This window comes from Saccopteryx leptura, chromosome 1 (genome assembly GCF_036850995.1).
Source record: "Saccopteryx leptura isolate mSacLep1 chromosome 1, mSacLep1_pri_phased_curated, whole genome shotgun sequence".
In the NCBI taxonomy this organism is placed as follows: domain Eukaryota; kingdom Metazoa; phylum Chordata; class Mammalia; order Chiroptera; family Emballonuridae; genus Saccopteryx; species Saccopteryx leptura.
This window is the reverse complement of record NC_089503.1, coordinates 39,508,725-39,533,670: the sequence shown is the minus strand read 5'-3', so window position 1 is coordinate 39,533,670 and position 24,946 is coordinate 39,508,725. Positions and strand designations below refer to the sequence as shown.

General features: G+C 43.9%; 1 protein-coding gene across 2 annotated transcripts in view; it reads left to right on the top strand.

Moving 5' to 3' along the window:
• Nucleotides 1-24,946, top strand: part of NELL1 (neural EGFL like 1) — an 845,221-nt gene that overhangs the window by 104,533 nt on the left and 715,742 nt on the right. For both annotated transcript variants that reach the window (XM_066364424.1, XM_066364414.1), the window contains exon 4: nt 6,463-6,633. In XM_066364424.1, the coding sequence (XP_066220521.1) occupies nt 6,463-6,633 (171 nt within the window). The remainder of the gene's footprint in view (nt 1-6,462; nt 6,634-24,946) is intronic.

Here is a 24,946-nt window from a genome sequence, read left to right as displayed (position 1 = left end):
GACCATACTTTGAGTAACAAATCGGTGCTACAGATCCTGCGTCTTCCCTTCAGTCTACAGACAAAGCCATCAGGCTGAATGATCAAGTTGCTCTTAGAATTCAGCCTCACATGTCTATTAGCAGAGGGTTACTGCTTGGAAATATTGCCTTATTTCCCTCCCAGCACTGATGAAACAATTCTATCCAGAAAAAAAGTTAGTCATTGAATGTCTTTGTTATCCTTAGGGCCAGTTCAGCAGTCATCTACATACTTTTTTGAAAATATTAAATATTTTATTTTTAAAATTTTTATTTATTGATTTTAGTGAGAGAGGAATGGGAGAGAAAGAGAGAGAGAGAGAGAGAGAGAGAGAGAGACAGGAACATAGATCTGTTCCTGGGATTGAACCAGCTACCTCTGTGCTTTGAGATGATGCTCTAAACAACTGAGCCATTTGGCTAGGAATATATATATATATATATATATATTTTTTTTTAAATAAAAAAAACACATAATCCTGATTTTCACCTCAATTGTTTGACATACAGCACTTCCTGAATTGTATATGAGACAGTCAGAAACATTACTTGAAAAGACAAGTATCTGTTTGCCTAACAACAGGGAATATTTCTTTTCTCAAAGCTGTATATTTGTGATTACCCCCAGGTGACCACTTACTCCAATGCTTTGTAAAGTGATCTTTAAAAGATCTGTCTGTGCAGATGACCTGATACTGTATATAGGAAACCCTAGAGATTCCACCAAAATCCTGTGAGAACTGATGAATGAATTTAGTAAAGGAAACAAAATAAATATTCAGAAATCAGTTGCATTTTTATATACCAATAATGAAAAGGGAAACTAAAAAAATAATGCCATTCATAATTGCCTCAAAAAGAATCAAATACCTAGGAATAAATTTAACCAAGAATGTAAAAGACCTGTACTTGTAAAATTATAAAACACTGAAGAAGGAAATTGAAGAAGATACAAATAAGTGGAAGCATATATCATGTTCATAGATAGGAAAAATTAACATCATTAAAGTGTCCACATGATCAAACAATCTATCGATGCAATGCAGTTCCTATCAAGGTACCAGTGGTGTTTGTCACAGAACTAGAACAAATATTCCAAAAATGTAGATGGAACAACAAAAGACCTCAAATAGCCACGGTGATCTTGAGAAAGAACAAAGTTGGAGGAATTATGCTACCTGATATCAAACTATGCAACAAGACCATAGTAATTAAAACATCATGGTACTGGCATAAAAGCAGACACAGATCAATGAAACAGAATAGAAAGCCTAGAAACAGACCCATGCCTTTATGGTCAATTAATATTCAACAAAGGAGGCAAGAATTTGCAATAGGGTAAAGACAGTTTATTTAATAAATAGTGCTGGGAAAATTAGCCAGATACATGCAAAAAATGGAATTAGATCACCTTCTCATACCATATACAAGAATTCAGTCAAAATGGATTAAAGATTTTAAATGTAAGACTTGAAATCATAAAAATTCTAAAAGAAAACATATGTAGTAAAATCTTGGGACATTTCTTATAGCAATATTTTTTCTGTTAAATCTCCTTGGGCAAAGGAAACAAAAGAAAAAACAAACATGGACTACATCAGACTAAAACGTTTCTGCATAGCAAAGAAAACCATCAACAATATAAGACAACCCACCAAATGGGAGAACATATTTTTTAATGATACATCGGATAAGGGGTTAATATCCAAAACTTATAAAAGACTTCTCTAGCCTGACCAGGCAGTGGTACAGTGGACAGATAGAGCATCATCCTGGTGTGCAGAGGGCCCAGGTTGGAAACCCCGAGGTTGCTGGGTCGAGAGTGGGCTCACCAGCTTGAGTGCGGGTTGCTGGCTTGAGCGTGGGATCATAGATGTGACCCTGTGGTCACTGGCTTAAGCCCAAAGTCACTGGCTTGAAGCCCAAGGTTGCTGGCTTGAGAAAGGGGTCACTCGCTCTGCTGTAGCCCCTAGTCAAGGCACATATGAGAAAGCAATCGATGCAACAAAGAATTAATGCTTCTCATCTCTCTTCCTTCCTATCTGTTTGTCCCTGTCTGCCCCTCTCTCTGTCTCTGTTTCTCTCACAAAAAATAAAAAAGACTTCTGTAATTGGAAAAGTGACTCATGGTTTCTGTCATATGCACATCCAATAAGCAGAGACAGGGACTGAAACTTTAAAAGCACTCTATTCAGATGGTTGGTCAACTGAGATGGCAGGGTCATCTATGTCTCCAAAACCTGCCTTTACATCCTCAGTTTGCAGGCCTATTTTATAAGGTGATCAGAGATAGTTAGGGATGGGAAAGAAGTGTGGCTATGTGTCCTTTCTCAGGTCTGGATTCTATTTTTCATTAGATCTTGGTCTTCTTGGAGAAAAAGTTTCTGGCTTTGTTATTTTTCTCAAGGATGTTGATTGGGACTGAGAGCTCCACAATCAGGGCTGTTGACTCCTGCATCTGGTCTGGTGTTCAAGACCTGACATCTGGATGAGAGAAGCAGTCCAGCTGGTATCCCTCTGCCTGAGAAAAAACACTCAGACAATTCTACAATATAGAGTGTAAGATTAATGTATTGGGAATATGTCTACTGTATGTCCTCTTAACCTTATACAACTCAACACCAAAACCCCCCACAAACATTCTAATTAATAATTGGGCAAAAGAGAATAGACACTTCTCCACAGAGGATATACCAATAGACGTATGAAAAGATGCCCAACATCACTGATCATCAGAGAAATGCAAATTCAAACCACAATGAGATATCACCTCACACCTGTCAGAATGGCTATTATCAGTAAATCAACAAAGAAGTGTTGGTGAGGATGTGGAGAAAAGTGCACCTTGTGCACTACTGGTGGCAATGCAGACTGGTGCAGCCATTATGGAAAACAGAGTGGAGTTGCCTCAAAGAGTTAAAAATGGAACTGCCTTATAACCCAGTGATTCCACTTTTGAGAATATAACTGAAGAAACCTGAAATACTAATTCAAAAGAATATACACACCCCTGTGTTCTTTGCAGCATTATTTACAATAGCCAAGATTTAGAAGCAGCCCAAGTGCCCATCAGTAGATGAGTGGATGAAAAAGCTGTGGTACATACACACAGTGGAATATTACTCAGCTGTAAAAAAGAAGGAAATCTTACCTTTTGCAATAACATGGATGGGCCTGGAGAGTATTGTGCTGAGTAAAATAAGCCAGTTGGAGGAAGACAAATGCTATATGATTTCACTCATTTGTGGAATCTAATGAACAAATTGAACTAACAAACAATATAGTAGAAGACTCAAAGATGCAGAGAACAGACTGGCAGCTGTTGAGGGAGTATTGGGGGCTGGCTGAAAAAGGTGAAGGGATTGAGCAAAGAAAACCCACTCATCGACACACAATGTGGTGATTACCAGTGGGGAAATGGGGTGGGGTGAGGCAGGGAAGGACAAAGAGGGAATAAATTGTGTTGGAAGGAGATCTGACTTTGGGTCGTGAACACAATGCACTATACAGATGATGTATTATAGAACTGTACACCTGAAACCTAACCAATGTCACCCCAATAAATTCAATAAAAAAAAGAAGTCTGCTTGTAATACATTGAGCACTAGCTCAATGAGGTCATAACCCCAGGAATAATGATTAGATCTGGTGAGATGTATCTGCCTCTTTTCTTTTTTATCATTGTATCAGGTGATCTCTCTGAACATTTCTCATTCTCATTTGTCTTTATTTTGACATTGTCACATATTGAGGTCCTTTTAAGGTCATGTTCATTCCCACAGCAGTAGCTTCTTGGTCAAAATAAAATAATTGAGAGACTTTTTATTATGTGTTAATCTTGTTAAGGTCTCACATTTAAAATCATGTTGATTTTCTGTACAGGAGCTGTGTTGTCTTAGGCAAGGTATTAAATATCTCTTATCATACGTGAACTCATCTGTAAGATACGGATACTAATCTCTACACTGGAGAAGTTGAATGAATGGTGTTTGTCAAAGCACTTGGCCCATTGTTGGCACCTGGCAGTTGCTTATGAAATGCCTCCCATTCCTTTCTCTTAGACCCGCTTCTAGCTGTTTATGGGAGAGACAAGCATTTTACCTGGTCTCAAAGCATCTTGAGAACAGTATCTGCATTTAAATCCTTTTTTTTTAGTCTTTTACTCTGTGTTTAGTAGCATGTTGAATAAATTAATGAATGACCTGACAATTTCTAAAGTCTTCTTGACCTTTGAAGCTCTCTGTTTAATTCTTCTACTGTTCTAGCAGCTTAGAAGAAATTTGGAGGATTCTCTTACAGTGAACGTCTTCTGTGTTCAGGGATTTCTTCTTTTACCGTCTTACAATCTGTATTTTTATTTATTATTACCAGTCAGCATGCATGCAGGCCCAGGAATGTGCTTGCAGTGTAAGTCACTTCTCCAGTTGATGACCTTGGGCCTGGTTCTTTGCCTCGTGCAAACGGGGTGGGTCAGAGGCCGGCTGTGACTCTGCGTCCCCTTGCTGCTCTCTTGGGAAGATCCCCATGAAAGATGAGCAAGAAATACACCTTTCTCTCTGACATGAGATTTGGGAGTCATGAATAATAGAGGCTGAGTTTCATGATATATTCATTTCGGTCCTCATAGAATATGCATTTTTGTGTCTTGGATTAAATAGGATCTGGCTCATGGGGTCAGGCCAACTCGACAGATGAGAGTAGAAACAGTAGGTCCTTCCAAGTCTGGGGATGGAACCTAGTTGCCTGTCTAGGTGAGTAGTTTTTGAGTTGTTTCTCTGAATGAGTTGCTGGGAGATAGTGCTGGCTGAGACTGTCTTGACTACTCAGTCATCCCACCTTGGAGACGGGCACAAAGCCAGTAGCAAGAACACAGGCCATCACACAGTGAGGTCTGAGTTTAAATCCTGGCTTAGGTATGCTGTTTAATTCCAGAATCTCAGTTTTTTTAAGAATTAAAAAAGGATAGTAATATCAGTCTCATAGGCTTTTGTGGGTGATAAATTAGACAGTATATATCAGGGGTTGGGAAACTTTTTGGCTGAGAGAGCCATGAACACCACATATTTTAGTTTTTTAAAATTATTTTATTTTATTTATTCGTTTTTAGAGAGGAGAGAGGGAGAGAGAGAGACAGAGAGGAAGAGAGGAGAGAGAAGCAGAGAGAGAGAAGGGGGGAGGAGCTGGAAGCATCAACTCCCATATGTGCCTTGACCAGGCAAGCCCAGGGTTTCGAACTGGCGACCTCAGCATTTCCAGGTCGACGCTTTATCCACTGCACCACCACAGGTCAGGCCATATTTTAAAATGTAATTCTGTGAGAGCCATACAACAACCTGTGTACATTACGCATTATCCAATAAAAATTGGGTGTTGTCCCGGAGGACAGCTGTGATTAGCTCTAGCCACCCACCCCAACCATGAACATGAGCAGTAGGAAATGAATGGATTGTAATACATGAGAATGTTTTATATTTTTAACGTTATTATTTTTTTTATTAAAGGTTTTTCTGAGAGCCAGATGCAGCCATCAAAAGAGCCACATCTGGCTTGCGAGCCATAGGTTCCTGACCCCTGGAATATATTAAAAGTCTCATGCAATGCCTGACAGGGAGATGAGACCCAATGAAGATGGCAAGATTCAGCAGAGGCACAGGAGTCTCAGGCGGGGTGGAGGGGGACCCTGAAAGTGTCAGGCCTGGTGTGTGACTGAAGAGTGTCCCAAAGTCGCCGGCTACATTTTACACTGAACTGTAGACCACAGTGGTGATGCTAAGAGTTTTTGATGAATCTGCAAACATGATAAGAAGCTGAGGAAGGAAAAAAGCTTAATTACATGTTTTATTTCATGATGATTTGAAATTCTGGTCCCTATGTATCTTCAGTGTTTTCTCCCCAACTCATCTAGGAATAGTTGTCTACTTATAGCTTTCTGTGCAGGGTGGAGTAAAAAACAAAAAAACAAAAAAACAAGCCTTACTAATTTCTTTACTCTCTTCACTGTGTATTTCAATCCCTCATATCCAGCATGACTTCTGTTTTGCTTTAATTCTTGAAAAAAGTAAAAATGGCAGTGATAAAAATAATAATACATCCATTCCATGGGAATAGCCTTTTTTAGACAATAAGAAGAAGGTTCTGAACTGCTTTTAAGTATTTAAGAGACACTGCACAGCGCTTTGCTAACTGGTTTGGGACCAGTCGTCTCACAGTAGCTCAATTAATGTCCATTTCAGAGGCTCAGGATGTCACTGTCAGGGCCCTCAGATAATAGGTGAATTGGGTGCCATGTGGTACAATTGATCTTGGGTTGTAGCTCATGGTGTCATGTTTCACTTATGTTAGATTCTGAGAAACATAGCAGCAAGCTAGTAAGTAGCAAGGGTTGATGATGCCTATGATGTCCAGAAGGAAAATAAAACAACTTCTTGTTGCTTTTCATACAGCTATTTTGAACTGGAGAGCAGTGGTCTGAGGGATGAGATTCGGTACCATTATATACACAACGGGAAGCCCAGGACAGAGGCCCTTCCGTACCGGATGGCAGATGGACAGTGGCACAGGGTCGCACTGTCGGTTAGTGCCTCTCACCTCCTCCTCCACATCGACTGCAACAGGTACATGTTTGCCTTTGATCTCGCATGATCTGTCCTTGAAATCGAGCCATGGGAAGGGGGAGACCTCAAGCCCCTCTCCGCCTTACTGGGAAACAAAAACCTGGGGACCTTAATTGTAATTTAACCTACTGAATGGGCCATTAGGCGTGCTGAAATGACCAAGTGTAATGCACTAAGAAAACAGTTCATTAAGATGAAACAGTATCCTGTGATTAGGAACAAATGTACAAAAGGTTGATTACAGATTGGGGGAATTAAGTGCCCCTCGGTGTACTCCAGGCTCTGTCTCGAATTCCATGGAGCTGTGATCACAGTTAACTGTGATGCATTGTTGTTAAGTCGTTCCTCTTGGAGGCAGATAAGCCAGTCTACCTTGGAATGAATCTGAGACGCTTGTGCCACTGAAGCGGCTAATTCTATTTCACTTCATCAGGCACAGCTCTGCTTAAATATCTTTTCCAAATGGAGGCTTTTTAAGGGGCTGGGTTTTTTTTTCCCCCTCAATCTTTTGGAATTGACACCATCCATTCTCTGCAGGGGAATGAACCTTCTCCCCTTTTTGAGGATGGCAGGACTATTTGTGCGGTCAGAGGCGTTTTACTGGAGGTGGCAGTTTGGGTTGTGACAGAGTTACTGTGCCCCGAGTCTGTCATTGGAATCAGGTTGACTGCCGGCTGAAGACAGGACTGTTGGTCTCTGATGGGTCATTTGTGTCTGGACAGCTGGATAATGGAGGCCAAGGGGAATGCTTTGATCTCTCCAGAACAGGCTGAAAATCCTTATGGAGAGCTTTGTGAGCCTTATTATAGAGACCTCTCTGCATTGCAGGCACTGGCCGTGAATTGTTTGTTCTCATTAGTGATACCATCAAAGTTCAAATGGCCGGTCAGCCGCAGGACTTGCTCCCTGGGCCTAGAATAAAGAATAGGCATGTTGGGGACAGCCTCCCTTCTGGAACCCAACAGAAGGAGGGATTCTTCAAGGTCAGTCAGCTCCAGACTACTTTTCTGATGAGGAGGTGTTTATTGCCACCCTAGATCTGTAGTCTGTCTCTTTCTGTCTCTCTGCCCCCCCCCCCCATAGTCTCTTTTAGAAAAGGTCCTGAAAGGGCAAAGAGCAACTGCTAACTAGTCAGTCTGAAGGGAAGTTCTACTATGTTGAAGTGAGTCTTGGTCCATTTCAATGTCATCTATTTAAGGTACTTTCTGGATTTCTGAAGAGCAATCCAGATATATAATACGTGTGTCTGGACAGAGGTTCCCTCGAAGCCGCTGGGTTTTTACCTGCAGTCCGGGCTTGGGCTTGCACAGAGCCCACCCCCAGCCGCGCCGCGGCTTCCACCTTCAAGGGCTCAGCATCTCCTCCAGTTCTCTAGAACCGGAGACTATCAGGGGGCACTCTTGCTCCCCCCACCCCCAACATTTGCTTCCCAGAGGGGAGAGCAGAAGAAGGGCCTTGCTTGTCCTCTTATCCATAGGCCAGGAAGAGCCCTCAAAGCCCTCATGTAGAAATTCCCAACTGAGTAGCCCCGGAGACATTGCTGTTTTCCTGCTCTGCAATGTTTGGCTTTCTCCTTTTACCTCTAATATTTTCACCAATTCTCTGGTCCCTAGGAGACATTCTCTTCTGTCTGCCGCCAATTTGCTAGCTGGGCAAATTTGGGCAAGTTAATGTCTTTGTATCTCAGCTTTTTAATCTGTAAACTGGGGAGGAGAGTACTAATATATACTCGTAGATGGGAACGTTAAGAGATACAACCCATGTGGAGTGCTCAGGCTGGTGTTTGTTACATGGTGGTGGTGGCTGTTATGATTATGTAGTCTGCACACCAGTCTGCACATCTGTGGTGCCTCCTGGTCTCCACACTTTCATCTCCTGCACGTCCTCATTGGCTTCCTTGACTTCTCCACCTGGAAAGTGGGGGAGAGGGTGGGAGAACTAGAATCCGCAATGTTTTCTGGATCAGACCTGTTTATAATGAATGGACTTAGGAGCTTCTAAATATTCTTTTCCTTCTCTTGAAATTTTTCATACTTTGGTTCACGGCATAATGTTGGCCTTTCTGTCAGCTCTTGGAGGGGGAAAAAATAAGTTGTTGCTAGTTGATGATTCATGGACCCAAGCACAAATGAGTTTTTTAGATCAGTCAGGGAAAAGAAAAGCCTGGAATGGCTGGGCCATAGGAGAGGTCAATGTTGGCTTTGGTGTAGGAAATGTCTGGAAACATAGTTCCCAAACCTGACTGCTCATAATAATTACTAGGGAACTTAAATGGGAATATATGGGTAACCAGGCCCCATCTGACCTACTGGGTCAGACCCTGTGGGTTGGAACCTGAGAAGCTATATTTTTAGCAAGCTCTCCAGGGGGTTTTATGTAGGCAGTCTGGACCTGGTGCAGGGACTGGCATTGCCAAACCTCTGGTTTAGCTCGAGGGGGAGAAGCTGGAGGAGAAGCCGGGCTGCCACAGATGAATGGGAGACCATGGAGAACTAAGTACCTGAAGCAGACCCCCAGTAAGGAGGAGGCAAAGATTAAGGGGAGGGGAGGGACTATAGTGCACAAAATAAACTTCTCTTCTCACAGATTTCTTCCTGGCCAGCACAAGCTGATTTCAGAGTGGCAGAGCACTGGTTTACTTAACAAGGGGCTGGTCTATTAACTTCCTCCCAAGGCCCCCCTCCCAGGAGAATGAATTTCACGGCAGCTCACGCTTTACTCTCTAAGCTATGCATTTCATCCCTTCATGAGATTCTTACTCTTTGATTTCTCTTACCTTTAGAGTTATACATTTTCTTAGTTTTCTCAGCCTGTCACCCACTAGAGTCCTGCTGGTTAGGTGATCAATGGTGATGTGCTAGGCTACAGTTATTGAGAGTTGACTGTGCTAGGCATAGTGCTACTTAAGCATTTCATAGAATTCATTCATCTCACACTCAGTGCTGTTGTTTTCCTTGTTTTAAAACGATGGAACTGAGATTGCGTTATACGCCTGCAATCCTGCTGCTATTACGTGGCAGTGCTGGGATGTGGGCCCAAGTCTGACTCATGAGTGTGTCTGCTCCAGCTACAAGACTGTTCGCCCCATCACTGGGGACCAGTGATCATGAGCTTGGCATTGAAGGAGGGCATAGCCTGGTGCAGTGTGAGCAGTGTGCTCCTTCCCAGTATTTTGTTCCCCCATGTTTTATATTGCTGATCACCGGAGTTGTTTGGGAAGATGTAGAATCTTACTAATGGAACCCATTGCACTGGCATTGGAGGAAGGAGGGGCCTTACTGATTGGGCATCTACTGCAGGCCAGGTAATGTGTTAGGCATGACAGTCCTTAAGATAGCCATGTGGGGACAATTTTATTAGACCCAGATTTGGAATTAGGCTCAGAGAAGGTAATTAACTTGTTCTGAGTCACATAATGTAATAACCATAGAGCTAAAACTTTGAACTCGGATCTAACCCCCAAACCTCAGGACAAAGTCACAACCACACCAGGGAGTCTTCCCAGGGGAGAGATGCCGCAGAAGGTACAGGGGCCATGAAAACATTTGGAAACAGGAGGAGACAGTTTCCCAGGCAATTCCATTGCTCCGAGGAACTGTAAGTGTGGCGGGCTTTCCACCTTTTTTTAGGTTAGAATCGAGAACAGAGCCTTTTCAGACCTGATTACACAAATTGTCGAAGAAAAGTGACTGCTATTTCTGTCAATGGTTTAACAATTTCTACTTGCTCCGGGGATCTACAGTTCTCTCTTTTGGCTTCAGCTCTTTAGCTAGGACTACTTAGAAGCTCCCAAAGCGTGGGCAGTGGCTCACCTCAAGCTAGAAACATAAAAGAATTCATTCAGTTGGGTGGCCAGACTGATTATCTCCACTGCCTTGGTTTCTCTCTAGCTGCCGTTGTATTTATTAATAGTTGCCAACAAAACCTAGAAGGAGGCCTGAACACCCCTACGTCAGATTTTCAGCCCCCATTCCCAGCGCCCCCTGCAGCCTGTCCCCATTACTCAAAGCCCAGCAACCACTGACACGTGGATTCAGTGCTTCAGTGCTCTTTTCTTATTTACCACAAAAGGCATTTTCTTTCCTTCTCTTTATTTGGTGACTTTTAATTATCCATCAACCCATCATATTAATGTCTCTGCCAGGCAGTGGAGGATGAGAAGAGTCCTTCTCATCAGGAAGTTCATGGCTTATCCATTCAGAAATTTTGAATTCTGAGCCACCAGGGCCTCCCATGGGGATGCGTCCTGGCCCCTGGATTCAGAGAGAACATGGACTTGGCTAAGCCTCATGAGCAGGTTGATATGATAATTCATAACAGCGGCTGAGCAGTGGAGGGAACTACAAACAGTCCCTCCCGGCATCTTGGTCATCCTGGAAGTGACAGTGGAGCTGAGGTTCTCGGCAGCCAAGAGATGGACTGAGAAGCATTTTCTAATCAAGTGACACCTTCATCTGGCCTTCGGCCAGCGTGTTTTGCAGTATGCAGGTGTCCTCACTCTAAGCCATCCACCTCTTGCCTCTCTGCTGAAACAAATTTTCTTACACGGTCACATTGCAACTGAACTCTGCACTCTTGCCTCCTTCGTTCAGACTGTACAAGTGGGCACAGCGCACACACACACTCGCACACACACACACACCTCTGCAGCTTGATAGTCACTCTCACAAGGAGTTGACTCAGTGATTATAGTTTAGACAGTAAATGTATTTAGATGTTACTTTTAGGATGTGCTGTTTATTCACTGCAGAACACATTCAGTTTTTGTGTACAAATGATCTTGAAAAGCATGTAGAATCAGAAAAATAAACTCACTGCAAATCACTGAACAAGTCAGTAGTAATTCAAGGCTTCTAATATTTCAGAGTAATTTCAAGATGTGAGCATCTGTTTCTATCTCTAAGTTTTCACAATGAAATATGGTGATGCGACATCTTCCTCCTCAGAGAGCTCCTAAAGTATTTACCAACATCTTCTTATTAGACCTCACATTCCTTAAGGTAGTTAAGCTACATGTGTAAAAACACTGTGTTGGTTTTATACAAACATTTTCGCTTATAGTCAGGAAAAGGAAATGAAGAAATGACTATCAAAGGTTACAGCTTCCAAGAGAGCCGGGCCAAGATTCTCCATCTGCTGGTTCCGCAACTGGTATATTATTCTCTTCATGAACATGAACATATGTACAAAACTCATCACAATTAACAAAATTAAATTGAGAAGCCAGTGTATGCCTCATGTCCAGCTAACCCCACAGCTCCAAATCCTGTGTCCACGAGGAGATGACAAGTGAGTAAGGGAGATAAGACATACTCATATGTACATTTAACCCTTTGAATAGTGAGCTTTTTCATGCTGACCCCCGGGACTGAGTTTTTTAAAAAAAATGAAATTAGTTCCAGTTCCAGTTTTATTAACTTAAAATCATGTTTGATTGATAACCAATTTATGGAAACAAGAAAAACATACATTTGCCTTTTTAAAATGTTGCCTTACTGATATTTAAAAAATTTTAAATTGTATTTATTTATTTATTTATTTATTTATTTATGGTATTTTTCCAAAGTGAGAGCGGTGGGGGTGGGGGATAGAGAGACAGACTCCCCCCGCATGTGCCTGACCCGGATCCACCCAGCATGCCCACTAGGGGGCGATGCTCTGCCCATCTGGGCTGTTGCTCTGATGTGACTGGAGTCATTCTAGCTCCTGAGGCAGAGGAGCCATCCTCAACGTCTGGGCCAACTTTGCTCCAATGGAGCCTTGGCTGCAGGAGGGGAAGAGAGAGAGAGAGAAAGGAGAGGGGGAAGGTGGAGAAACAGATGGGCGCTTCTCCTGTGTGACCTGGCCGAGAATTGAACCCAGGACTTCCACACGCTGGGCTGGTACTCTACTGCTGACCCAACTGGCCAGGGCCACCTTACACATTTTTAAAATAAAAGTTTTTGTACGATCTTACTCTGGATTGTCAGGAGGTACCAGGATGTACATGAATGTTTGTACTGCTCAAACATTAGTAAGTAATAGTTCAAGGCAACAGTAAAAGTGATGTCATAAAGAAATAGATGATGGCTTGCTGGATTCTTGGTAGAGACAATCAGGTCTGGGAGATCACAGAAGGGAGGGCTTCTGGGGATGTAGAGTAGCCTCTGAACCTCTCACCATCCCAGGTGAGGATGCATGACAATTTCTGCAGCTTTACACTTTGCCACTGTGTGGTTTGATTGTGTACCAGTCACATGAGAGTCAACCTTTAGGAGCTAAATCTTGCAAGTATTACAAAGTCAAACGTAGTGTCAGTGAGAGTAGTGAGTATGGTGAGTGGTATCAAGTTGGCAGTGAGGAAGAGCCTGCGGGGAGCAGCAAAAGGAAGTATGAGTGGGGAGGAAAGGGAATGAAGGTCCGTTTTCCATGTGATCAGATGTATGCATGCTATGGTTTAGCCTAGACTGAAATGAATGCTGTACCTTTGTCTTGGTTTTGTCATTTATAAAATATGATCTACATGCACTAATGCAGGAGTGTGAGATCAGGGAATCTAGATTGTTTTAAAAGATTCTTCACTCATTCACTCATTCATTCATTCATTCATTCACTCCTTCATTCGTTCATATATGCCAGTAATTGTGCTAGCATCTGTAAAGGGGGAGTAATAGTAACTTTTCTAACTATGTGGTTGTTGTAAGGATGTAGCAAGAATGTGTAAAATTCTCAGAAAATGTCAAGCTCCTGTATAAACATATAGCATCATGAAGTACTATAGACATATACCGTATGTAGAAAAGATGTTAGACTATCATATTGAAAATGAGCACAGTAAACAGAGGCTTATGTCCCATGGATCAGGACCTAGTGTGTAATGTGGACCCATTACACACAACACATTAGTGCAGGTTGGGGCTTGAAGTCAGTCTCTCTGGATTTATTCTGACTGCCAAATTCTCCACTAGGCAGGGTTCTCCACTGGTTTGTCTTTTAGTTACATGGTTGGTAGACAGCACAATGGTGCCCAGCTTTTATGCCAACAGAGTCCCTTTAAAAATATGTAGTTGCAGAGTCTCTTTAAAAATATGGAACTGAACCGGAGTGGGGAAGAAAATACACCCTCCAATATGATAAGATCTTTCGTTGATCCTGCCCAAGCCTCAGGAATGTGGCATAGCCTCCTTCCCTTTATATTCTCGTGAGAAAGGAGGTTCAGAAATTTAATTTCCCCTTCTGAGCTCATGAGCCAAAATTATCACAACTTTTATGAGGGGATGTAAAACCAGGTGAGGTTTAACTGAGTGAGCAAATTCATTTGTCGTAATTTCCTGGGTCGCTTAAAGAAAATATTTGCTTCTCTATTTTGCAATTCTGACTTTTAGCATAAAAATGCTCCAGACTGAAAACTTGAGCTAATAGAAATTGTTATGTTTATACCCCTGGGAAAGTCGTTTCCAGTCTCTGGCCTTAGCTCTGTCAGCATACAATATGGGGCAGGAGTAGGAGATTTCAGTGTCTCCTTCCAACTCCGACCAGGGCATCTCTCTGAGATGCTTAAATGAAGGTTTTTTTTTTTAAACTTTCAGGACCATGGAGAGCAATCCAGTCCGTCATCCTCACAGAGCCACTTTTTTTTTTTTTTTTTTTTTTCTTCATTTTTCTGAAGCTGGAAACAGGGAGAGACAGTCTGACAGACTCCCGCATGCGCCCGACCGGGATCCACCCGGCACGCCCACCAGGGGCGACGCTCTGCCTACCAGGGGGCGATGCTCTGCCCATCCTGGGCGTCGCCATGTTGCGACCAGAGCCACTCTAGCGCCTGAGGCAGAGGCCACAGAGCCATCCCCAGCGCCCGGGCCATCCTTGCTCCAATGGAGCCTTGGCTGCGGGAGGGGAAGAGAGAGACAGAGAGGAAAGCGCGGCGGAGGGGTGGAGAAGCAAATGGGCGCTTCTCCTGTGTGCCCTGGCCGGAAATCGAACCCGGGTCCTCCGCACGCTAGGCCGACGCTCTACCGCTTTTGTAGTAGACCAGCAAGGGGTTTGAATCACCTGAACTGATACGTGGTTAGTGCAGCGTGCTGCTGGTGAGCAGACTACTTACACTAGATGCCTTTTTTTTCTCTCACTTGCCCCCCTCCTTGCTGGAGAAGATGCCAAATATGCATTCTTGGATGCTGAGGGATGTTAGTGTCTTGTCCTCTCCACCTTGTGCTTTTTATTTCTTCCAGTGTTCTCTCCCCCAGACATGTGACAGTGGATAGCCTTTGGGAAGGCAGGAGTGGGGTTGTGCATACTTCCCTGGCCATGGGGACCTTGGTAGTTTGGTGACCTACAAGATAGAGTGGTGTGCTGTAGCCAGCAGATGATGAGTAGTTGCGCTGTTGAAAAACATAACACATACTCTGGAAGGGGGAAGAGGCATTGTTGTCAAACTGTAAAGATTTAAATCACAGGAGAGGATGCATCTAAAGATCTAGGTGGCTAGTGTAGTACATTCAAAGTTGTACATCCCATGGCACAGTAGAGAGTGGCTGCTTAATTGTTAAGGCAGCCTAGGTGTTACTGTGCTGTATATCTCGTTTGGCTGACACCCCCACTTGGCCCATGCTGTGCACCCTGCGGCTTATTTATTTCATCCTCATTAGGTGAGTTCCAAATTTAACTTTGCTCTGTCTTCTAGTGACATCAGTAGAAGACCTATTTCTAATTTCGTCTTTTCAAGAACCATTATCTTTTCTTCTTGTTTCCTGGTGGGTATAAATATACCTTTGGTTAACCGCAGCTACAATGGCAGACAGAGGTAGGAGGTGCAAAGATTGATTGAAGCAGATGATAAGAGCATGGTCTGCATCTCACCCCATCAGCCTGTACTCCCTGGCTTTCAAAGTTGCAGATAGAAAGGACAAAGAAGAAATACAATAGGATCCTCTCTTTACGTGAACAAGATGGCACTTATGGCATACACAGGACCCGAGATATATTCGAATAGAAAGAAAAATAAGACTTCATTTCCAACTCCTAGTGATTTCACCCACATGCCTTCAGACTCATTTTGAGTTGTATTGTATTGTGTGGGCATGAGTCCATACAGGACGGATAGAAGGCAAATAGGCTGTAAGAAAAATAAGTGTTTCCTTGTAGGAGAAAATATTGATGCTTACATCTTTATTGTTGTAATTTCACTGTGTCCTTTTTGATGGATATGCATGGTTATTTCTTTTAAAAAGGAAAGCAAGGAGAGAAAATAAAAAGTCAAACCAAAACAATACATGTTATGGAACTCTACTTTTAAAAAATGTACATTTCCATATGAGCCGCCTCTGTTCCTTTATGCATCACTCATCAGAAAGGAGCATTGGGGAATAAAAATGCATGAGCCATGAGGAATTTTTAATTGAAAAAAAAATCCAAATATATATTATTTTCTACTTAGACCAAAGATACTGATGTTGTCTTTGAAAAGAATTGATTTTCCACACTACCGTAAAGAAATTCATCTATCCCTGGAAACTTTAATTAAATTAATGTTATAAATAATCACAGCCACAGCAGTTGGATGCGAGGAAACCTTTCTAGCTGTCCTCTTTCGGCTGCTGTCCTTCAAGGGGGCGTGTGTGTCTCCTTCAGCGTGGGGTGTGAGGCTTAGAGAAGGTTTCTCTGCACTTCTTTCCTGCTCTGACCCCAAATTCAGTTGACTTGTCCCTCAGTTCATCCTCCTTCTTGTGAGTGCTTCTCCCAGCAGGAGTTTGAGAGCCACTAAACCAGCAGGTTAATGTGCCTGGACCCTCACCTGAGGTTTTCCTGGGCAATTAGAGTGGAAATAATTTTCCTCCCTCTCTAAGCGCCTGTGTGATACCGTCTGTAACTCTTCCTCGGGACTGTCATGCTGCATCTCTTCTCATTAATGTCCATTAGTCTGAGGGTCTCGCTTTCCTGACAGCAAATTTCACACATAGGAACTTACAGGCTTGGAGCAAGGCCATCTGCTGCCTTCTTTGGGACAGTCAGAGTGCCCCCATTACGCAGAATGTAATTTCATTTCCACTGGAGTTAAACAGCTCCAGGCTGTGATAGTCCTGGTATGTCCTCAGCAGGACACCGGATTCACTTAGGCACTTGGTGCACTTTTGCTAATACCTGCTCTCCAGCTCTGATGCTGTCTTTGAAGCACAAGCAGGGAAGGAGCTGGGGGAGATATGGTGCAATTTTCTCGAATTCTTTGACATTTTGACCTCATAGGCCACGCACCCTGCAGGGGAAACCAGTCTTTTTGCTCAGTCATTACTGAGTTCAGGTTAGTGTTTTTGTATTTCTTTAGAGATGATATCTTTATTCGCTCGCTCTTTACTGTGGCCCTCTGCGGTGGGCTGTTGTGTAGACGGGGAGGTGCTGAGAAGGGGCTCCTCCCGGGGGTCACAGTGAGTCAGGGGCAGACTAGAGGCCAGAGGGTCCTTCCTGATTCCTGTTTCAGGCAGTTCATTCTCTACCAGTCCCTCTGCCTTCTCTTCTCCTCCTCTTCTTCCTCCTCCTTCTTCCTCTTGTTAACACCCCTGTGGAACAAGATAACATTTCTAACTTCTCATAGAAAAAGTCTAAAGCCGCCATTTTCAGCCTTTATCACCTCATGGCACACATGAACTAATTACTACAACTCTGTGGCACACCAAAAATATATTTTTTACCCAACTGACAAAAAAAGAAAGTTATATAAGATTCATTCACACTGGGTGGCTGTTGTGGTATAGGCCATTGTCTTTTTTTTTTTTTAATTTGACAATCTAAGGACGAAGAGGTCAGGGCCGTGGCACACCGGTTGAAAATCGCTGGTTTAAGGTATCCCATTTATAAATTGAAACAAAGGCCAAGTTTGAAGCATTATTTTCTGACACAGGGGATTCTGGTCACTTTACTGGGCTGCTTCCCTGTTGGATCAAAATCTGCCTTGTTATAAATTCTAACCACTGTTGGTCTTTAGACTCTAGAAGGCTTAGGTGGTAGTATTTTTAGACTTAAAGACACCTTCCTTCCGAGAATCTAGAGTGTTGATAGACAGGTTCATGACCTCAATACCACAGAGATAATATGGGGTCAGGCCTTCGAACAGCCCATCGTCCTCCTATGATTTGTATGCCTTGCATGTGCCTCTGTGCTGATGTGCAGTGGCCAAGGACCTAATCTGAAATCATGACTGACTGCAAATGAGCCATTCGCCTATTTCTTCAAATGTGAAATAGGTACATTATGCTTGTCCCCAGCGTTACATGGGTGGTTTTACGCTGCTCCAGTATGAATTTTGATATTCGCTATTTCAAGGTAGTAAACTCGGTGTTCTTTCGGCTGATTTTGCCCTCACAAGGTTGCATTAAGAACTACAGGTGGTGAAATAAAGGTTTAGGTATTGGGGGACCCCACTTAGGTGAGCATTTGTTGTTATTGCTTCTTTTATTGCTATCTAATTAGCTACATACTAGAGGCTGCAGGAGCTAATAGGAGAGTAAGGTACAAGAAGTAGGTGAGCACATTGAAATCCTCATTTATTTTTACGGAGGGCTATTTCTCATGGACATTAGGGTGATCAATACGGACTTCACCCTGCAAATCTGATCACCATATTCCTTTCCCACTCCAACACACACAAACTCACTTACTGGCCACCGCTAAATTTTAGGCTAAAGGTCACAGTGCCTAAGATAGCTTACAAAAATTTTGCAGTCTGACCTGTGTTTCTTTCTTTATGGCTTTAGACTCCCCATTCCTCTGACTCAGGTTCTCTTAGTTTGAAAAGTGTATCATACTCATTTAAGCCACAGGATCTCTGCACGTGCCAATTCCAGAATATCAAGTTCACTTTTACTTATCCTTAGTCTTTGGACAAAAGAAGGAAGTCTTTTGTGTTTTACATTTTCATTATAAAATAGTGTCCATTTTAGTCACAGTAGTTTTTGGTCATTTGATTGATGTCTGCATTTCCCAGGGGCTGTATACACCTTGAAATCTCACCCTTGTGTCCTTGATGTATGTTAATAGTGCGGCTACATGATAGGTAGTCAGCCACATATTTGTGATTACCTGATTGAGTAAATGGACGAATTCTGATCCAGGGGTCTGGGTGGTCTGTATTTGTCCCTTCTGGCCTGTGACTCTAGCCTTCTAGATGATCCCACTACTGTAGTTCCATCTCCTTGTTCTTGGCCTCGATCTCCTCATTTGTACAGAGTGGGCATGGCCCCTACCCAATCTACTTGTACAGGGTTGCTGTGAAGATCACAGGAGAACCTGCTGGGAATGTGTGTTGTAAATTTCAGCATGCTTTGTAAATATCAGGCTAAAGGAACTGGGAGGTAATCCTAGCATGTCTGCTTTGAACTTCGGAGGATTATTCTTCTTTTGAGGAAGGCAGTTGATGTATAAAAGGCTTTTTGGTGATTTCACAGCAGAAAGTGAACAGTACCTTGTTCTCAAATTGAATTTACTTGTGTCCTGTGTTGGAGAGAGCTGTGGCAGGCATGAAGGAGTGGAGGAAATTTACAGAGAAGGGAGGAATATCAACCCCTCACCTGGAGGGTTAAGGCACTGCTCCCTCTGCTGGAGAGCAAACACAGCTGGGTACCTGTGTTTGCCTCTTTGGCGGACATAGCACCATTATAAAACTCTGCAGATTTGCTTCCTAAAACTTCATTGGAGGCTCACTGTGGGGGCCTCCCCTCAAGCACATTCATTTAGGCCTTTTGGGCGGGGTCTCCTCAGTGTCCCATGCTATTTTGGTATAGCTGTATTGTGAACTCAATGAATGTTTTTTTAAAAAATATTGTGGTTTTTTTGGGTATTTTTCTGAAGTTGGAAACGGGGAGGCAGTCAGACAGATTCCCGCATGCGCCTGACTGGGATCCACCCGGCATGCCCACCAGGGCGCGATGCTCTGCCCACCTGGGGAGTTGTTCTGTTGCGACCAGAGCCATTCTAGCGCCTGAGGCAGAGGCCATAGAACCATCCTCAGCGGCCGGGCCAACTTTGCTCCAATGGAGCCTCGGCTGCAGGAGAGGAAGAGAGAGACAGAGAGGAAGGAGAAGGGGAGGGGTGGAGAAGCAGATGGGCGCTTCTCCTGTGTGTCCTGGCTGGGAATCAAACCTGGGACTCCTGCACGCCAGGCCAACGCTCTACCACTGAGCCAACGGGCCAGGGAAAAAATTGTTTTTAAATTATGAAAGGTGCTTGCCTGATCCACAAAATTAAAAATGAAAAGAAAACATGTATAAGAAGTTATAAGGACAGAAATTCTAAGGAACATTGTAAAAGTTTGGGTGAAAATTTTTGCAGTATAGGTTTCTTTTTTTTTAACTTTATATGATAGAATATATAAAACTTATTGTGATTCATTCCCTATGTAAATTATATAATATGTAATAAAACTACTGAATAACATGAGAAATATGAAAGGTGCAAGCTATTTCAAACCACACGATGCCCATCACTCTGCCCTTAATTCCATTCCACAGAAGTGATCATTAACAATTTTATTTCTCTTGTCTATGTTTTTTATTTGCATATGCAAACACAATTTTTTTTTCAATAATGAGACAGCCCTATATGTACTGTTTTTCAATTTGCTTTTTCATTTCACAGAATCAAGCTTGATACACCATTGATATGCAGCGGACTGTATTCAGGAGGACTGAGGGCTGCTTTGTTTCTTGGAAGAGAGTGTGGGCAGCTCTGTGCCTTGGCAGTGTGCAGAGCAGTATTCACCTGCAGGCTTCTAGCCTGCTGCTTTGGGCTGTAATTCATGCCTCTCGCTGATCACACACAGCAGCCACTATAGACACGGGGTAGGGAGCCAAGAGCCCCTGCCCTTGGATCAGCCTGTCCTGTCTCAGCTATGTAGCTAGGTGAAACCGTGGCAATTAGCCTATGCTGAGATGGAAGTTATGAGATTGAAGCGTGCATGTGATTAGGGTCAGGTGCACTGAGCACGGGCAGGATGCTAAATCTGATTTTGTGTGGCGGAAGTGGAGCCGATGCTGTGCAGGGTCAGGCAGCAGGCCAACGCGATGAGAGAACGTGCTACGTTTAGTGGCTACGTGCACAAGCTTTTGAAGTTGGGAAGCCCTGGGTTTCCACGCTGGCTCTGCCAAATAACCTTGGCAAGTTATTTGACTTTTCTAGGCCTCAGTCATAAAATATGGAGAATAATAATGCCTCCCTCATGAGATGAGAATTAAAAGCGACTATACACATGCATTTGATGGGACTCCCCTGGTTGCAGATAATAGTGGCTTGAACTCTAAGGGTATAGTGTTCACTTTAATTGGCAGTTGAGTCGGGGCAGTGCCTGAGATGAGTTTGCGCTCAGACATGTCATCTGGGACAGGAGCATCCTTTATATTCTTTTACCCTGTCATTCTCAACATGCTTTCCCCTAGCAAAGGGGACAGGGGTTACCATGATTGTCACAAACCAACCTTCCTTCCTTCCTTGGTGCTGGCACATTGCTCCCTCAACAAACTGAGGTCCTTTGAGCAAAGAAGAAAAGGAAATGGCTCTTGGGGTGGTTGTGAACACTGTCACCAGCCTACCAGTGGTTTAGCACCATGCCTAGTGTTCAATACCCACCTCCATGCAGCTGCTGCTGCTGAATTTGATAATGACGGTTTTCTTCTGTGAAGCAGAAGTGAACAGGGACACATCCGAGGACACGATATTGGTATCTGGTTAATCACGATCATTTGTATACAAGGCTTTCCTGCTGTCAGGGAGTCTTCAAGGCCATGATCAAACAGAGGAAAGAACCTGAGTGGGTCTGAGAGGCCAGCCTGGCTGCTGCCTCCAGCGTCCGGCAGCCCTGTGGGCAGGGCCTGCTCTTGTTAGCTTTCACTTTGGGAAACCTGGTCTCTGCTCTCCTGGCCTGCGTGTGGCTCCGGGACCTCTCGCAGGCCCTGTAAAAACAGCCGCCCTTTCCACAGTGCCTTGGAGGCCCATCTGAGCCAGTGCCTGATCGCAGCATTAACCCAGGCCGCCTCCTCCCCACTTGCTCTGCCTCCTGGTCCTCCCAGCTCTTGCCTTCTCAGCCCAGGAATCCCTGGCTTCTCAGAGCTTTGGGGCTCCCCTGCCGCCCCACTCAGAGCATTCCCTCTGGCATGGCAGCCCTTCCCTGCCCTCAGCGGCGATCCAGGCCTGGCCTTTGCTCCTTCCTTGATGTTGACTCTGTGCCACACCTTGATCTTTTCTAGACTTACACTGCCAGTTGGGTCCCCAGCTTGGTGGGGGGCCTACTTACTTCCCCAGGCGTTAGAGCCACACAGCAATGGAGTTGACGTTTGCAGGTGGGTGTAAGGTTTCATTTGGAGTAACTTTGAAATCTGTAGTCCAGATTTCAACAGAGGAGAAAATGAACGCAACTTTTATGGTATCCGTGGTATCCACGTACGAATGATGTGGCTGAGCCTTAACCTAGAACACATCTTTGCTAAGTGTCCCATGAAAAAGGTGACGGATATTTGCAAGGTGAGCAATCATGGAATTAACCAAAATGTCACCTCCTTCAAAAGGGAGTGTGTTTAGATGCTGGCTCCAGGCTTCCCTTGGGGGAGGCAGTGGGTGGTGGGAAACCTTGGAGTCTAGACTGGGCATCTTCCACTTGCTTCTCCAGAAATACCCTCTCTTCTCTCTTCTCTTCTCCACTCTGCTCTGAGTCCTAGCAGGCTGACCTACACGGGCCGAAGGCGGGGTGGGGGGGTGGGGGCTCCTTTGCCATTGAGATTTCTTCTGAATTTCATCAGCAGGAATAACAGGCATGAGGTCAGAGGGAGGGAAGAAAGGGCCTCTATTCCCCTGGCTCCTTCTCTGTGGGGTCACCTCGGGCTGACTGTGCCCCTGAACTGAAAGCCACAGGCCCTATGAGGTGGCACTTTTGGGTTCCCTGCCTTTTCAAGCACAAGAAGAAAGGGTTCCCTAATCCTTTTCTTAAACACAAACTCCGTAGCAGTGTACTATTTCTTGTGGTTTATCTACTCCCTGCCCATCCTTCCATGAATAATTTCTTTAATACGTTACAGCAACTCTGCCTTATCCATGGGAGTTATGTTCCACAACCCCAGTGGATGCCTGAGACTGTGAATAGTACCAAAACCATATTTATGCTGTTTTCTCTACTACATACAAACCTGTGATAGTTTAATTTATAAGTTAGACACAATAAGATATTTAAAATAATAACTAAAATAAAACAGTTATAAGAATATACTGTCATCAAAGTTAGATGAATATGGTCTTTCTCTCTGGCATTATATTGTATATCTGTTTGGTGTTATATTGTAACCATTTCTTACTTGCAGCATATGGTTCGGTGTCACTCATTTTCTTGCTAAGTCTTCCTATAGGCTCAATGCTGTCTGGCTCACCATGCTGCCGTCAGTGGAAACACATTTTCTGTTCATGGCTTCCGTCTACAAATTTCATGCTTTTTCTGTCTTAACTAAGCACTTACTACATGCTGTAGCCATAATTTTTACAGTTTGGGTTGCTCCAGCAAAATTAGTACAAATTTCTTTTTCCTTCTTTACCATTTCATAGACAGAGATTAGTTCTTATTGTGGATCTTATCTCAGCATACCTTTTTTTTTTTCCTTACTAAGTTGAGAGGGAAGCTCTTTCAGGCTTCTCTTTGGCATATCTGAATTGCCAGGATCACTACTCTGGCCCAAAGGTGCCATTGTTACGTAAAACAAGTGTGACTTGAACACCAGCCCTGACATACCTCAACAGACAATCTGATGTCTGAGCTGGCTAGTGAATTTCTAGCTGGTGGGCTGTGCATCTACGGCACGGTCAAGCTGGGCAACGGGATGATTCATGACCAGGTGGGATGGAGCAGGACAGCATGACATTTCATTATGCTACTCAGATGTGCACAATTTAAAACTTATGAATTGTTTATTTCTGGAATTCTCCATTTAAAATTTTGATGTGGCAGTTGACCATGGGTAACTGAAACCGTGGAAGCGAAACTGCATATAAGGGGGCAGTGCTGTATTCTCTAATGACCAGATCTCACTCTACCGTTCCCCCACTGTCTTAAAGAGTTTTTGTGAAAACTTTCATGAGTCAAGGTGGCATAAAGCAAGGACTAGCCCCTGCTTTCTGAAAGTTTGCGTTATAGCACTTCGCCTTTATGAAAGTCCTGCATTAGCACCTGTTTAGCTAATGAAAGAAACCCAGAGAGGATTTTTGCTTTTGCAGAAGAGCTGTTACTGCACTAATGCAGGTCTTTTCCTAAAAGCGAGGTGGCATGACACAAACTTTCAGAAAGCAGGGAATTCCTGAATGGCTGATTTCCACTAGGATCCAGGTTCAAAGTCAGAAACACCAAATCAGTCTGGGGCTTCACCATTTCCTTGTTGTGTGCACTTAGGCAAGTGCCTTAAACTCTTTGAGTCCTGGGTTTCTCATCAGTAACACCAGGGCGGCAGTAACTCTTGCTTCTGTCCACCTCACCAGGAGGGAAGAAAGACCGTTCAGAATGCTATGTGAACTGGAATGGGCTGTGCATGGGGCGGGGTCGTTCTCTCTGTGATATGCCGGGACCTTGACGTGGGACTTGGGGGAGCAGAGGCTTTGAGGATGGAGCCCGCAGCTCTCCAGAGAGGGCTTCGCATCCACTCACCCAGCACTGGCAATGAGAAGTGTGTCCCCCAGGAGGATGGGGCCTGATGATTACCCTTTAAAGCCACGCCTGCAAGGTGTCCTCTTCATTCACTCCACCCACAGGTCCCACTCCTGTGCAGTACAGATGAGACACCCTCCAGTTAGTGACAAATGAGAGATGACAGGAGCCTCGCTCAGATGGACTCTCCAATAAGGCCTTTGCTAAATATGATTATGTGGTCAGAAAAGGGGAGAATGTCAAGACGGTGCTGAGAGACGTAGAGGAAAAGGCCAATCCCTTAGCTTTCGTTTTTCGCTCTTCAGAGAGTGCTGTGTTAGCAAGAGTTCATCTTGTTATTCATGTTCCTGATAATCTGACGCTGGTCGCTAAAGAGAAGCAGCAGTGATATTTATATGGGTGATCGCTGCGGAAGGCCTGGCACCCGAGCTTGGAGAGGGGTGTGTGGCACCGACTCCAGCTGGTCACTTTGTATCATGCCAGTCATCTCGTCCTCTCATTGTCTCTGAAGGACTTCCACTAGGTGAAATGATCTTGATCACTTACCTGGTTACAATTTAATTGGCGCATCCCATTTTCCCTGACCCGTACCCCACGCCTCCAGTAAAGAGTGTCAAAAACTTGAACTTGTCTTGTGTTAATGTTGTGTCCCCAGCACCTGGCAGAATAGCT